General features: G+C 37.1%; 1 protein-coding gene across 11 annotated transcripts in view; it reads left to right on the top strand.

Moving 5' to 3' along the window:
• Positions 1-14,887, top strand: part of LOC124272215 (solute carrier family 12 member 4-like) — a 180,705-nt gene extending 165,818 nt beyond the window's left edge. For 8 of the 11 annotated variants that reach the window (XM_046707425.1, XM_046707417.1, XM_046707409.1 and 5 more), the window contains 4 exons: positions 576-748; positions 3,457-3,480; positions 7,155-7,288; positions 7,837-14,887. In XM_046707425.1, coding sequence (XP_046563381.1) covers positions 576-748; positions 3,457-3,480; positions 7,155-7,288; positions 7,837-7,928 — 423 coding nt within the window. In that variant the 3' untranslated portion in view covers positions 7,929-14,887. The remainder of the gene's footprint in view (positions 1-575; positions 749-3,456; positions 3,481-7,154; positions 7,289-7,836) is intronic. The other 3 variants (XM_046707387.1, XM_046707401.1, XR_006897286.1) reach the window with 2 other exon arrangements.
• Positions 14,888-17,376: the final 2,489 nt, after the last annotated feature.

The raw sequence follows: 17,376 nt of genomic DNA, 5'->3' as shown, positions 1-17,376 counted from the left end.
ACCCAAACTTTCCCCGGGGTAAGAATATCCTAGGACAAAACCTCTCCGGGGAAAGTTTGGCCTAGGCCAGATTCTCCTGGGGAAAGTTTAGACTGGGGAAGAAATGGCCTGCTACACCGGGTTCGATTCCCCACATGGATACAGTGGGTGAAGCCTATTTCTTGTGTTCCTCGCCTTGATGTTGATGGAATATTGCTAAAAGCGGTGTAAAAGCATACTCACTCACTCACCAACCCACTCAGCCACAGTGGCTTCCACCAAAATGGAAGTCGGACAATTGGTAGTCTAGACCACAGACTTATGTACCTCTTTGACATGTGTAAATTGGCACAGCTCCCACGGCCAAAAGTATGAATACACAATGCCATTTAGGAAGCTGACAAATGTAACACATGTTATGTTTGGGATTACACTTTCTCAGTAAAGTAGAGATTCTAGTACTTTTTGGCAGAATTTACAGAATTTAAGTCCCACTATAATCACGACTGTTTGATTTTAAAACTGTTGCACTTTCCTTTATAACCCTGTAAAATATCACCAGCAGATCCTCACTTACTATATGTATTTTTCCCCAGCCACAAGCCATTGTGGATCGATCCCACCTGACACCATCAGATGTGATGTTACGTCTGGACCCAGTCCCTGAGGAGAACGATGACGAGAGCTCAACTGACCCCACCGATCACAGTAAACGCAACCAGTTCACCTTCACCCCTCAGCAAGGGGGGCAACTCCTCAATCTCAAGCCGTAAGTAGAGACAACTCTTGCTGGCCTATGAAGCCAGCAGCTAATTGAAGAAGTGTTGGAAAACAGGAGTTAGTTCAGCAATAGCGGGGTGCCCCAGGCCACAGTTCATTGGGAAAAAGGCAAACTTCAATCTACAACCATGGTTCTTGAGTAAGACTGTGAAATATTATAATACAATAATATAACAACAATACAACTTATTCCAACACTTCTTAAATTAATAATGGGCACCAATCGACGCTTTGTCTAATATACATGCCAGTAGTTCATATACTCCCACAGTGTACAGCTTCTCAACACTTCAACATCAAATAAATCTCATATGGACTCGGGGTTAATGCATGACTACAGCTTATCATCTAATACACCAAACTATGGAAGGGGCAATCGTCAAATCTGAAAATTCTTTCCAGCCCGACACAGTGCTCTCCCTTGAGTTGGTCTGTCGGATACTTTGAATTATGCTTTTCTATATATATCCACTACACTAGCAACAGAAGGCAATTAGTTTCTATAGCAAATTATTTTATTTTAGATTTCATGGTGAAGGTTTTTTAACTGTACTTTTTAAAAACACAAGTGGCTCAGTGAGTTGGGCAGGGTATATTTATGTAGGGAAAGGGGTAGGGTATAATTGAACATAGCAGAGGGGTAGGTGTTATGTTATATGTGAATCAGATGGTATCGATATGTGGCATGGGCAGAGCAGATTGTTATATAGGATGGTTTAATATTGATATTCCAAGCTAGGTTGTTTTCAGACTGCCGCCATATAGCTGGAATATTGCTGAGTGCAGCATAAAACTAAACTCACTCACTTAATATTGATATATGGGTTTGGTAGGGTGTAATGTTATATACTGAATGGGCTGTATGTATTGTTATATAGTGGATGGGAAGGTGTAATGTTATATATGAAATGGATGGCATGGGCAGAGCAGATTATTATATAGGATGGGTCGACAATATCGATATACAGCATTGGTAGGGTGTAAGAATATATGGGATGTGCAGAGTTTATTGTGATATATGGGATAGTTCTACAGTGGCGGATCCAGAGGGGGTGTTCAGGGGGTTCGAACCCCCCTCCCTCCCCTTTTGAAAATGACTTAAGATCACATCAAATTATTTTTTTGCTTTAGCGGAGCCAATGGGGAGTTCAGGGGGTTCGAACCCCCTGAACCCCCTTCTTTCAAAATTCCTGGATCCGCCCATGGTTCTACATGTTTGATGCTAGGCCAGGTAGAGTGTAATATAGGATGGGCAAATCCTCAACGCAGGATAACAGACACAAGTAATAATCACCATATATGTAATGAGCAAATCTAAATTGTGCTGTGACATAAATCAAAGCAGAAAATTCACTACATGGCATGATGTTGGCAGACATAATGAAGATATGAGTTCTGTGTACACACGTGTGGAATAATCCTCTCTGACCGCACATTTCTAAGTGGGCTTCACATGGTAGAGTTAACCAATGTCATTTGCTACATGTCTGCCATACAATGTCTGTCTTACTACCCAGGGCACCATTTCAGAAAGCTATCGTAGCACTACGACTGTCGTGACTCCTATGCTGTAGCATAGACTTACGACAGACATAGCACTACGATAGCTTTGTGAAACAGGGCCCTGATGTAGTGTCTAATTGTTGCTGAGGAAGCAGAGTAGTGAGCCTGGGTTTGATGCTGTTTTGAACAGTATTCCTGCAAGGTGGGTGAGCTGGCTAAGGGGCCAGACTAGTGATCCAGCGAGTTTGAGGTGCCGGGATCGAGTCCACCTGTGACCGGGTGTAAAACCTTGGAGTCAACTTTGAGTACAGATTCTTTCAGTGCTGTCACAACCCCTAGTGTACAGTACACAACCCTGTGCACTTAAAAGAACCCACGATTCCGTTGGTATATGACCAGATGGTGGCCACATCAATACGTGCAAACACCTAGTTGCAGGTACAGCAATGTGCAGTGAACTTGGACAAAGTACTGTGACTATGTGCCCCAGTCCACCCAGCTGTGAATGGGTACCTCGTTAGGATGAGAAAGCCACAATAACTCGGCGCGCCTAGTCGCTGCAAGAGTTGTATACTCCCCAGGGAGTTGAGATTGATAATACAATGTGCCGTTGAGATTGACATCCAATGATCGAGACAAAAAATACCAGCACCTTGAGCATGCACTAGTTGCCTGGATATGTGCGCTATATAAATATCCTATAATAATAATATATGGCTTATCAACGTGATGAGGGAGAAAAGTTTGAAGAGATGCAGTTCTTGCACATTTACCATTTTGGTGCTGACATCCCTGAAGAAACGGGTGGTGGGGTAGCCTAGTGGTTAAAGCGTTCGATCGGTACGGCGAAGACCCAGGTTTGACTCCCAAATGGGTACAATGTGTGAAGCCCATTTCTGGTGTCCCCCGCCATGATATTGCTGGAATATCGCTAAAAGCGGCATAAAACCCAACTCACTCACTCACCCTGCAGAAACATAACCCAAGCGAATCTACGATAATAAGCCCCTATCAGAGATGACTTGGCAGCCAAACTCGCTGGTAATATGTCACAACGGAAGATGATGTGTGTATTTCAAGGGGAGGATGCTGTCGATGATGATGTATGCATGTTTGATGATGTACCGGCAGCATGCATGTCTCTCCTGCCGATGTACAGACACAGCAACATCATTGCCATGCTTGTTGTTTCAGATCTTCTCAGTCACTTCCTAAGCCGTAAGAAGCTTAACCTCTTTGCAACCACTATCACAGCTGTTTAAGGAATATCAGATGGAATGTCTCTGTGATAAATCACAGCTCAAAATATAAGAAAAAAGAACAATTACTCAATTTGGTACTTTTGATTATACATATCCAATTTTCTAATGTAAATGTTTGCTGTTTTTGCATAACTCAAGATGGCTCCAGTAAACAGTTGCATATCTTGTGCTTGGTTCATTTGTTGAACTTTTTCTTCTTTTTTTAATGTATGTTAAAAAGGCCCCATTCTCTCCAGTTGGGGGTGAAGAATCTACTTATCACCAAGTCATTGATTGTCTGATATTCCAAACTTTGCATTACTAATCACTTCCTCATACACCTTGAACTTATTGTGCTGACATGTTCCCCTTGTATAAAGATTTAAGCTGTTTACCATGCTTACCTGTGTGACTTTGATACATTAGTAGCATCTGTGTCTAGTTACATGTCATCAGTTATAGCTAGCTCAAACATTTCTCATTTTACTGTTTTAGAAAAATGTCTTGTAGACAGTTTTACTAGTTATTCCAACCTTAGAGACATTTAAGAATTATAATATTGAGTCTACTGTAATTAGAACTTTTGTCCTGAAGGATTTTTGTTAATTATGCATGACCCTCTAAAACAGAGGGAAATATTCACTTCCAGTAGCATGGTTTAGCCGAAATGTGTTCATTGATAGTCCTAGATTGCGATTGTGTCATACATCCAATTTATCAGATTTGATTGGTATTGCATTTTTTAATAGTTGCATTATATACTTTTACCTGTTTTCATGTAACTGTGAAGATTTGGGTTAAAACCTATCTTCAGCAACCCATATTTGTTAGTTTCACTCGCTGACATGGATGATGCAAGTGATTGTATCCAAGTTGCATGGATCAATGCTCCTGGTGACAATGACCAGATACTCTAAGTCTGACTTGGTCAACATCATAATGCTGTAATATTGCTGAGTGTCATGTTACACAACAACAGCAAACAAAACATTACTCACTTCTAAGATTATTTTCAATGCTTACTGTGCATGGTAGAAATGTTATGACATCAACAAATTGAACATGTGATTGTACAATACAATTCTCCAGATTTCAGGATGCCATTTGTTATGTTTGAACCCCACACCAACTAACTGCTTAGCAGCAACAAATGCTTCTTCTGCATGTCTTGTTACTAATATGGCACTCTGATTTGACTGAAGAGTTTAATCCCATATTTCAAAGAAACTTGGGGCACCTATACTATGACAATGTTCGATAAATGAAGCCTTACGAGGAAGTCACATTAAATTTTGTGGAAACTTTCTTGCTCCATCATTTTCATATTGCAGTTTGGGAAATTCCCAGTGCTCATCTAGCCACATTTTCATTATACATCATAAATATATTGTCTGTTCTTTTCAGTTCAACCTAAATATTCACATTTTGTTGAGAACAGCTTCATTTGGATGCTCTTTCAAGAAAGTTAATTTTAGATTGTTTTGTTTGACTGGGTATTTCATCCGTGCTTTGTAACACATTATTGATAGTAAGGTTATGGTCATGTGTACCTACTAGTACCTGGGACTCCCATTGTTCAAGTGCATAGGGCTGGGGCTTCTTTGCTCATAATAAGAGGACAGGGTGGTACATCAATGATTACTGTATGAATAATTACAAGAAACAATGTGTCGTTGCCAAGCTAGGAAAAGCTTGTTGTCCTAGAAGCAGACAACAGTAATGTTGTCTCCGAAGCACAGATAAAGGTTGAGTTGAAATATGATATTCCCCAGACCTTGACAGAACCTGTGACTGCAACTAGAGACTAAGATAAATCGTTGAACAAGTATTGGAAATCTGTAGAAACCAGTAGAAGACAAGAATGACGATGAATGTTTAAAGTAGAAGGTGTAAAATGAGGTGCCAGCTGACCTGGGTGAACGTGAAGACTTACAGTGTTGCTAAACAACCAGATTGTGGTATGTGAGCCCCTGCAAAGCTGTCGGTGTCACGACGCAGGTGAAGTAAAGCATTGCTTGTGGCGGAGAGGAGGTGGATGGGTGACCGTGTTCAGCAAGCTTCATGACTCCAGGCTTCAGTTTTGCTCCACACTGTTTCTTTTAAAGGTTAAAATATGTCCTTGACAAGTGACAAGGGTATAAAAAAGGCATCATGAGTACTTGTTAGGATTTCAGTGTGGCATATATAAATATATATACTTTTATAGACATAGACAATTTTCTACTTAGTTTAAGGGAAGTAATCAGCAGGTGCTTAAAAAGTTTGTTTGGAGCTTATTCGGATCAGTTCATTTTCAAATGAATGTTTTTAAGCTGTATGAGTTAGCAGTTCTGAAAATAGTCATTGATTTATGCAGTGTAAGCAGGTGAGCTTCAGGACCAATGGTTCAGAGTTTATTGACCAATCAAGAGTTATTTGCCCTTATATTCCCCATGCAACTCCTTCATCAATCATTTACATGATTATCATTTCACAGGTTATTATTTTGTTCAGACCCCCGAATGTATATGTATCTATTGTTTATCTGAGATTAATATCTCTTATTGTCCAGGCTTAAGCATTTTATGCAAAATATTGCATCCCATTTGTTAAAGAATTCAGAATCTGTGCAAGCATATGTAGCAGGGTGAGTCATCCTACAGATGACATCCTTACCATGTCATCTTGCTGAGGGGGTTAAGCTCTTTGGTCATGTGGACAAGGCATCAGTCTACGGATCAGAAGATCTGTGGTTTGAATCCCAGCATCAGAAATTTTATGGCCGCTACATGTATGTGGATGACAAGTCCTATTGAAACAACAAAAGTTGTCTGATTACAGACTGGCCATGTCCTATATCTTCAAAGCTCTGGTTCAACAATTCAATCTTTATTTTAAATCCGATACCGTTAGTAATTGTGTTTTGCTTGTGATTCAAATGTTTTTATCATGGGTGAAACAGATGTAATATAATCTTTCTTTTTTTGACGTTTTGTATATATTGTTGTCCATATTCATCTACAAATTTGAGATACATTGCAAGTGATATCAGTTCTATCAGTGTATAAAATAGTTTTGAAATGTGGCCTGTCCAAGGACTGACTGTCCAAAAAAGTGACCAGTCCTGAACAAATACAGCCAGTCCCAAAAACTAAAACTCTTCATTAAAACCAAGTTAAGTTTATTTTTTTCAAATATCTTCCCCGACCAAAGGACAGCCTTACTTATTATATAGACCATCCTTCACAAAAATAGACCGTCAAGGACGGTGGGATGGGCTATATTTTATACACTGGTTCTATACTAGCCATCTGTGTTAAACATCAATATGTTTATGAAGAAGACTTTGCCTACCAATCCATGTCTGTTTCTATATTTTCCCTAACACTCAAGTATATGTTTTCTTCTAACAATACATCAACAGAGCTAGAACAATGTTATAAATCCAATAAACTTCATGAAAGTCACCCAATGTGTGTCACCTGTCAACAGTCTTTAGATGTCCAAAAGGTCAATGTGGTCACCAAGGACTCCCGTTTTTTCTGAGACCCCAAAACTTGTTTCCGAAATTCTCTAAGACCCAAAACTCATCACCTGCTGTAAATCCCCCAGCCTTTCTGCACCCTTATCTGTTGCATGTTCCTGAGTATAGCGCAGTTTCTATGTTTTCAGAGACACAAGGAATGTGAGGAGAATGCACACCGCAGTGCGACTCAATGAACACATCGTAGAGAAATCCCATGATGCTCAACTTGTGATTCTTAACTTACCTGCACCACCAAAGTCAAGTGCTGGGGAAGAAAGCTGTATCCTTTACCTTGTGGGAATCACTTATTCATTGCTTCTTTGAGTGGTATCTTAGAAGTTGGGACGTACAATATTGAACAAACTATATTGATAACAAATTTTTATATTGTGAATGCGACGTTTGGATACAGATTCTTGTACCATGGTCAAGTCTGCTCAAGACCGGTACAAGAATATATTTTGAAACATTGCACTCATGAAATAAAGAAGTTGTTATTGAACGTTTGTTCAATATTGCGCATTTTCATTGGCTTCAGACTTTTGCAAGAGGTAGTTCATTGATTATCAGCTTGTTTTTATGGCGTAGGTTTTCGGGGAGAACATTATTATTTTTACTCTAACATGTTGTTTTTGAAAGTTTCATGTTCACTACTGACAGTATATTGAGCCACTGATGCCATTCAACGTTTTGTACGGAATACAAGGAATTGAGAACTTATTGCCTAGGTTATGTGAAATGTTTCCATGGCATGTACATGTTACAAATCATCTATAGAAAGTACAGAATACATATTCTTGGAATTAAGTATTCCTTGACCAGTGTCAGACATGGAGTTCCTGGAAGTGTTGACAGAGGGTCTGGACCGAGTACTGATGGTGAGAGGAAGTGGCCGTGAGGTTATCACCATCTACTCTTGATGACCTTTCATGTAGGTCAAGGTCAGCGCAGAAGTCACATATCAGGGAGGCAAACAGTTGTTTGATGAGGACTTGTAATCCAACCAAGGATGTGATGTCACTGATGGATAGATAAGCAGGAGGACAGTTTATTTTGATAACATCGGTATACGCTTTGAAGCTGTTGTGGTGGATGGATGGAAAATTATTTTAGTAAACTATTTAGGGTAGGGGAAGATATTTTATGGCAATTCCAATAACTTATGTAATCCATTAATGTAAATATAAATATCAGTGTATGATCTATATCATGAATCAGTTTTCCCTTACAAACAATATTCTGAACACAGTATTTAAAATCTTAATCATTTCTTTTCTCTTTGTCAATAATAATTGGATAAGAACAGTTTTAACAAATGCCATTCCATGGCCTTTTCAGAGAGCACCGAAACATTTACATATTTATGTCATGACATTACTTCTGTTCCCATAGTGACCATGGGTTGAATTACGTCTTGGTTAACTAACATCATTGCCTGTTTGACTTAATTTTCTATCCATGATACATAAAACTGTTTAGATATACCTCAGTTACTGTGTTGCTAAGCAACCAGTCAAGGTCACATTTTATTAGACTTTCTGTCATCTGCATATTATGTTGCAATGTACATAGCTCGCTGGAACTTGTGATTTAAATTATGGAGACATTCTATGTATATCCAGTATTTAATGTCAGATGGTGTACATATCAAATGGCGTTTTATCCATCAGAGCAGAGAAGGTTGTCTTTGGGCAATGGTTACCCCCGTAAGCTAACTGTAGGCACTTAGAATGCTTATGACGGAGTGGTCATCAATCATAGATTCTGCGGTCTGAATTTCAAACATGTGATCTAGCACCCTTATTGTACTGAGTTTACCATAGGAATATAAAAATCAAAACATGACGTGCCAATTATTGCCTCTTATTCATGTTCAAATGGTGTTATATATTACAAGTAATAATTTTATTTTAACAATGCCATAAAGTCCCTGATTAATTCTCCCTTGAATTTTGTCGAAAGTTTTAAAAAAATGAAAATTGTGATACATATTATTGTGTCACATTGCAGGCATTGTGTTGTTCATGGATTACACGAATCTGCAAACATGACCATATTAATGAAATGGCTCAATGATTTCTGTCTAGACCAATATTGTTTTTTTTATTTCTGAATGTCCTTGTTATTTATTTTGTGCTGAAAATACATGTTTTATCATCCTCTGTCTTATCATACATTATAAAACATCTCCCATTAATCAAATATGGACTTTTTATGCCTGGATGTTGTGGCTCGGAACTTCAATACACATCTGTCTCAGTGGAACACCAAATACTGTCTGCTTTTGGCTTACTGCTTAGATATCACACTTGACTGCTTGGCATATTCACAGCCTTTCTCCATGTAATTGGAGAATGCTGATTCAATGCTATTTTAGTTGTAGATAAAGTTGACATGAAGGATATATATATATGTTTCATGTAATCAAATATTCTTTAAAGAATGTACTTGTGTCAAAGTAGACATTTTACAATATTATTTACAATGTTGAGTTCGAAAAACATTATTAGCCTGTGTTGAAATATTGAATATGGGCATACAGAATATAATGATTTTTATTTTTGTATTTCCTGAAAACTGTTATTATCCAGAATGAAGAAAGTACGGGCACTATGGAGTTAACTTTATTTATCCAATGGAATTATGTTCCTTATTGCTGCTCTGCTGACGTTGACATATCACCATGGCAACCACCAACTATATATATGCTACTATTCAAACAACTTGTTCCATAACAGGATGAATTATGTTGGACTGGGTAGTCAGGTACGGAAGATTTAACAATAAGTGTTGTCTTATTTCAGATTTCAGTCAGGTATGGAAGATTTAACAATAAGTGTTGTGCTATTTCAGTCAGGTACGGAAGATTTAACAATAAGTGTTGTGTTATTTTTAGACTATTATTTCCTGATGATAGATGATTTTAATGCTGAAGATAATTTGATGATGTACATCCTTGAAGGCCATAATCAAATCTCGTTCCTGTATATTTCGTGTCGTGTACTGCTGGAAATATATATCTGATAGACATGTGCAACATATTTTGTATTACATTTTTTCATTGGCAGGTTCCATTTTCGTAGGTTTGCATCATATACAGTGAGACACTGTTGAACCTGGCTGTACTGTTTGGTGGTATGGGTTATTAATCTATGATAATGGAGAGATATCACTCTGCATCAATGTTATATTGTGGCATTTCACTACATAAATATTACACCTGTAGTTGTGATCAAGTTAAAGCCTGATATATTTGCTATTATCAAGTTTGACAAAGAAGCAGAAAATGTGGCACAGTGACTGCTAATAGCAAAGATTTTGCTGGAAAGTAATTGGGTTATTTTCAGTTATTCAGATAGATCAACATTTCAGACATACTGTGTTTAAGAATGACTCTGCTTCCCCTTTATTTGACCGAGAAACAAATTTTTGATATCACCTGAAGATAGTTCTCATTGCATATCTTTTATGTTCATAATCAATGTTTTATCTTTGTTATTATCTGAAGAACAGTTTTAATTTGGACCATTATATTATTTTGATAGTTTATTTCTAGTCACAGGGTCTCAAAGGATTTATCTTGTTAAATTATTTTGTTATATTGTGTTTTATTACTTAAATTACACTCTGTCATCAATCTCTCCCTGGCTTGTCATTCAGTTCAAATGTACCTTAATATGAATGTGTTGGATACAAGATAGTAAGATTCTGACTTGTAGGAATAACTAAAGTAATCTTGCATGTCCTCATATCAGGACATTATTGTACTGTCGATATGTTTTATCATTTCTATCAAATTCTGTGAAATATATGAAAACATATCTGTCAACATGGATTTCAACATGTTCCTTCAGTGAATATTTGTATACAGGTGTTAGTACTTTTATCAATCACATGATAGAGTTTGCTTTATAAAGGTACTGAACATCCCTTTGAAAGAATATAGAAGTTGATGTCAACCACAGTTCATAGTAACTATCCCATTGTTATAACATAATCTGAATTGTACTATTGTCAGCTTTTAGCATGATTAAGAAAAGGTTTTCTCGCTTTTATTTTTACTGATACTTTTATCAATGCGGCTTAATATACTGGACAAAATAAGTTAGGGATATTGGTATTTTTGTTATTGATATTTTATCAGTGTGTCAATGAATAAATAGATCATTATTCATAATTTCAAAAGTTACATATATCCCTAAATATTTTTGTCCAGTATATTAAGGTCAAATACACAATGTGAAACTAAAAATATATAGAATGTACTTTCTTTCAGTACTTTTTTTCTTGTGAAGCAAGTGGTTCATAAGCAGCTTGATTTCCATGGAAACTTCATGTTTTTTTTGCATCTTTTGTCTTTATGCATCAAAACTTTGCAACTAATACTTGGAATTAACTGTTTTGAAAGTGTGTGATTTTATTGGGTTGTCTCCCCTTACATCAAATCGGCCATATTGCCAGGATCTATAGTTCATGATTATTGCTTTTACTAGTATGCTGCAAGTGCTGCCCCGTAGTGGGCATCCAGAAAAGCATTATTATGGTGATGTTGTCATGTGTCGAGAACACTGTATAGGAACTCATCAGTAGAGACGAAGAAGTGGCTGTCTAATACTTTTGATGATTGTACCTCACAATGTAGTAATAATATAGGAATATGATTTCGAAATCAATATTGACATGACAAGGAAAAAATAGTCTTAACTACAATAAGAGGCCATAGCAAATCAATTATTTGTTCTTCAGATTCTTTGATAAAACTTAGGTCAAATCCCTTATGAAAAAGGGCAAAATGAAAATTTCTTATGGCTTTTGTGTGTCATGCTGTGTTGCCACACATTGTAACAAAATGATACACACGAAAGATTTCAGGAAGCACCTGTTGTTTTTCTTGCCAAAACTTTAGAAAGGAGGTATTTTTGCCTGATACTTTTAACTGAAATTTGGTAATATGTGCCTTATAAAATATACACACACAAAATTGAAACCAAGATACTGCTAGTGGAAAGGCAGAGATTTGGCGAACAAATAATGAATTTATTATGGTGTAGGTTTGTTTCAGTGAGCTTCAACATGTATTATGCTATTGGTGCTTCATTGTCGATGTGATTTGTTGCCCTAGATAGTTTGGTAGTTGCTGGCTGTCTAACTTGGGTAATAAGTAAGATACAGTTTTGTCGCTACTTTTGTAGGCGTATATATACAACGAACCTGTAGTTTTACTATGTAGCATGCTGATAATATAATAGTATTCACCCATTGACTTTCATGTGCGTGATTTCTTAAACAATGACTCATTCCAAAATCTTTACAATCTATAGTCTGTTTGAATTAATTCTTTTTGGGTGTGTTCACAGTTTAAGTGGCAGTTTGTATTTTCTAAATCACAAGAGGTTGATTATTCGGTGAATAAATTATGAGATTTTTTTTACACTGATGGATGAAAGTGAAGTTATTTTCAAGAAACCCATTGTAAAGAAGCCCTCCAGTTTATTATTATGATTATATATATGTCTATGTAGATTTACATCTCAAGGTAGATTATTCATTAGTTGAAAACTGTCTTGGCTTAAAAGTGAAAACATCTGAAGAGGCATTAGCAAATGATTTGGAAGAACAGTTTTGAGAGAATGTATGGTTGCCATTACAATATAATCTAAATGATATACTTAATATTATACATACATTTCTTTGGAGTTTTTCAGTGTGTGTGTTAAAGAATGTAGTGTGTAGTTGCGTTGTGAAAGACTTCATGCAGTTAGTGTTTACTATTTATCTAATGATATCATTATTATTATTATACAACAGTAATAGCAAATATGTGTGAAACAACTCTGTATGAAAATGTTTCCATGCATTTTTCATGGGCAAATGTATCGCTACATTTAATACAGTGACAATATAGAACAATATATTCCTTTTTAATAAGACAATTTTCTGGTTGTACATCATTAGATCTGTCAATAATTGTGAAAGCCTGATTGCAAGTGTGTTTTTACACTGACCTAGTTAATGATACTTTTATGCAAAACTTCTTTTGTTTATGAAAGGAATATTTGATTTTGACGACCATCACTTTCAGGTTCTCTATATGATGATTCTTATCTGTAATATCTTCTGATGTAAGCCCATGCTTACATATATGTTCAAAGAGGGGTCTATGGTTGTATTGATAGATGTGTAGAATATTTTATGAAACGAAATTTGTTTGGAGAAAGATTTCTGCCCTGTGATGCATATATGCAGGTGTAGTTGTGATGCAAGCGTTGTGTAGCTGAAGTGTTGTAAAGGTGTATTGCATGAAATCAACAACTTTATACGTGTATAGTCACACAAACTACATATGAAATTTATCCTAGGAGTAGAATGTGCTGTATGATAGGCCTTTCACAAATGTTGGCCAGCCATGGGATAAACATTCCAGTCTTGTTTTTCAACCCTGAATCAGAAGCTAAGTGGGTATTATAACTTATATCAGTCCTTTCGAAAGGACCAATAACAGCAAAGCATTTTCTTTGTGTCCAGGTCAGTTGTTTAAATTTCCTGGTGTTTCCATTTTCTTTTGGATAAAAATTTAGTAAGCAAATTAAAAGAAAATTTGGTTTAGCAAATATACCAGATATATACCAGAAATGGGCTTCACACATTGTGACCACTCAGCTACCCCACAGTTCAGGGTTAGAAACAAGAGGGAATATTTATCTTCTTTAGGTTGGTAATGTTAGTTTTCCTGGTTTACAGGTTCCACAAGAAAATTAAAATAAATAATTAATTTTATCTTTTTAATAATTTTAATAATAAACAATTTGTAAACACTAAAATTATTTTTATAAGGTATGCTTTGTGCATGTTTTGGTCATATTTTATAAAACAAATCTGTAAACTATGAAGCAAAAATGGTGAAATTGTTCATGGGCTGTAGTATACACATGTTGGTACATTGTTACATTGTGCTGTTGACTGTACATACATATTCTATTTTACATGGGAGCCCATCGTCCCTGTCATTGTCATTTTGAAGACAGCATTTTATATGTGAGGGGAAGTACTTTTGAAGCTGATATTGTATATAGAGGAAAGTGACAATATTGTAATATAAATGAGGACACTTAAAGGCATGTCTGTTTAAATTATTTGTGATCACATACCAAATAAACGTTTAATTGATATGTATTTGTTTATATACTCTTTGTGTTCCAGTCTCTGAAAATGCTTTTAGTTATCAAAAACAAGGTCATGATAAATGAGAATACTGTAGAATATAAACATAAGTTCTTGATATCAGTTGGGATGTTATTTAGGTTATAAGCTGGTCATTTGACTTCCAGGATAATGATATACAAGCTATAAATCATGACAAGAAATCTGATAGGTATTTATGGTAATCATAATACTATAATAATGTCACGAAAATCTGAGTGATAAAAATCTTATCAATTATTGCCATTTTAGGAAACAGCATTGAAGTATTGAATTATGAGACCCGCCTGTATGTTTTGGGTGTGATTGTTGCAGATGTGTAGAAAATTAACCTCAGGATACTGTTTCTAGATACTGTTTAGAGAAAAAACTTATCATTCATATCTCACTCCTTATTGGAAGGAAATGTTTCTGAAGGATAATTAAACTGTAGTGTTCGGCAGTGTGAGATCATCGATAATCTGATTAAGGAAATATTTGAATAGTAAATTGGTTTCTAGGGTAAAACGTTACAGTATGTCTCATTTACCAAGGCCTTGTCTGTATAGGGATGGAGATTCCTGTGTTTCAGTTCATACAGACCTGCTGGTGTCTTCAGCACTAGAGACTTCCTAGACTAAGGAGCAGTTATTTTTTCAAACATAGATTGCTTCTGAACTAAAGTCACTTCAGAATTAAACTCTTGTCTGTTGTTTGTACATATGCATGAACAAGGAGAGGCATGGAGCTGGCAGTAATATATCAGCATGGATTTGGGGTTTCTCAGGAATGAAAACCTCAAGGCTACAGGTTGGCCATGCATTCACTGTCCTGAAATGAATTCATCAATACAAATTTCCATTTTGCCATTTTTAGCAATATCACGGCAGGGGACACCAAAAATGGGCTTCACACATTGTACCCATGTGGGGAATCGAACCCGGGCCTTCGGTGTGACAAGCGAATGCTTTAACCACTAGGGTGAAACGGTATGCTCCTACCACGGTACGGTACGTATTGTGGTACAAGGCCATCGGTTCGGTATATGAGATATGATCATAATGCAGAAAATTGACAAGAGCCAAACCTAGATAGATTTTGACAAAACGGTTCGATTTCTAGACATTTTTTAAAAGGTTTAAAAAAACAAAATGACGGTATGAAAATTGAAAATATCGATTTCTTTATTGCATTACAGTATACCGAACCCAAGTCAAAATACCGCGGTTCTACTAATACTGTGGTATACCGTTTCACACCTATTAACCACTAGGCTACCCCACTGCCCCTCAATTTGCAGAGATACATCAAGATTGAGACACAGGATGCAGCACAGTGTCGGTCGGTCCCTTCCTGTAGTACCTGCTGCAGTGTACTGTACATCCCATACCCATCATACCACGTTATGTAATGTATACATGTATGAATATAATACATCTAGTATGACTCCAACTAAACAGACTTGGAATCACATTGAAAAGTGATATTCACCTACCAGGGTGTGTAGACCTGACTTTGCACCATCAGGCAGTCACTATTGCAGTTCTGTAAACTATCGGTTCAGTAAACAAAGTTATTTGAAAAGTTATAAAAGTAACCCTAAATAAACATGTAGCAAAGCACCTTGCATGAAATTTGATGTCACCTCTCTCCCACACTTTTTGACACCTGATGTTCACATGCCTGATATTGAAAATTGAAGAATGGTTGATTATTCTCTAGCACCTGATTGGAAAACACGTTAATTTCAACCTAAACTGCGTGTACGTCATGCCATGGCTTACAGAAATTCAGCGTCTTGGCACGTAGGTATGCTGGCGAGGTAACCTCCCAAAACTTAGACCGCCATATCTTAAGACAGCTTAAAACAACAACATTTCTGGTTCAGTGCACAACTAATCCTTAAGCTGATACGTGTTTCTTATAATGGATCAGTCCAGTAGAATCAATTAGACAAGACGTTATGTTTATTCAGCATATTTATTACAAGTTCAACAGAGATAGAAAATAAATATTAAATATAAAATATGGTACTATGTTGATGATGTCCACTGCATTTCAACAAAATTTCCCTAAAATATAATATTCGTACATAACATAACATTTAATTTGCACACAACATGTAATGCTAACTGGTCATTATCATGGCATCCTTGCCACATTAAGGACAGCATTTATCTGATACAAAATTTCCCTAACCAAGATGAAGCAAATGTCCAACTGCATCAAGGAACTGCATGTGTCTTCTCTCGGCTTGCTGAAGTTGCTGCTTGGGTCTTTCCAATCTGTTGTCAATCTCGCGGTAGATTCTTTCTGCTGGGTGGGGCTGCTCCGAAAGTTAACTGCGACAGCTTAGCTCTATCAGCATTCTCTATTCTCCTGATAATTTCGATGAACCGGAAGATGTTAGGATGTTGGTGCGGCAGGGTGCGGTTCATTCTGTTATGAAATCCTTCCAAATTGTTGTTCGTTCTTGGGCCTTGAGTCTCATGGTGGTTCCATCCTAGTCGATCCAGGTGCTCACCATGTAGTCCTTGAAGTCCTCGATTTGCTGTGAGTCAGGAGAAGAGTTCATCACATCCAGCCACGTATCCTGGACATCGGGCTGAGGGATGAGTGCTAGACCAGCTTTTCTTCTTATGAAGTTCTTCACATCAGGATCCTCTTGGTAAGCCACTGCCAGTCCAAGGTCTTCCTCCAAATGGCCTGACTGTAATGGAAGTAGCATCCCTTGATCTCAGCATGAGGGAACTGTTTCGATGGCACAGATGGCAGCAGCCTCGAAGTCAGTCTGGACACGGCTTGGGTCTAGTGGTCTGTTGAATGAATGAATTCATATTCTCAGCAGTCTGTAGGGCTTCCAGTTGATCTAGGGTTGAGAAGGCAACAATCTTGTCATCCTCACCATCAACAAAGAGCAGGAAGGGACGGCCATCCGATGTCTCCGCTTGTACAGTTCATATCATTTACTTCTGAATACAAGCTAGGTCTACTCAGCAGGGAACACTAATTAGGACTGTTCCATTTCAGCCATGGGTGTTGTCTTAATTAATCCCCTTCATTAGTGTCTAAGTTATGGCATCTAAGTTTTGGGAGATAACCGCTGGTGACTGGAATGGCCCAAAGTGAAGTGGCCAGACATTTTGGACATAAAGACACTCTGAAATACGCAACGTTTTTTTACCACCA

This window comes from Haliotis rubra, unplaced genomic scaffold (assembly GCF_003918875.1).
Source record: "Haliotis rubra isolate DU_JTF1 unplaced genomic scaffold, ASM391887v1 Scf103, whole genome shotgun sequence".
NCBI classification, from domain to species: Eukaryota; Metazoa; Mollusca; class Gastropoda; order Lepetellida; family Haliotidae; genus Haliotis; species Haliotis rubra.
The sequence above is the reverse complement of the archived record's forward strand: the minus strand, read 5'-3'. Positions and strand labels throughout refer to the sequence as shown.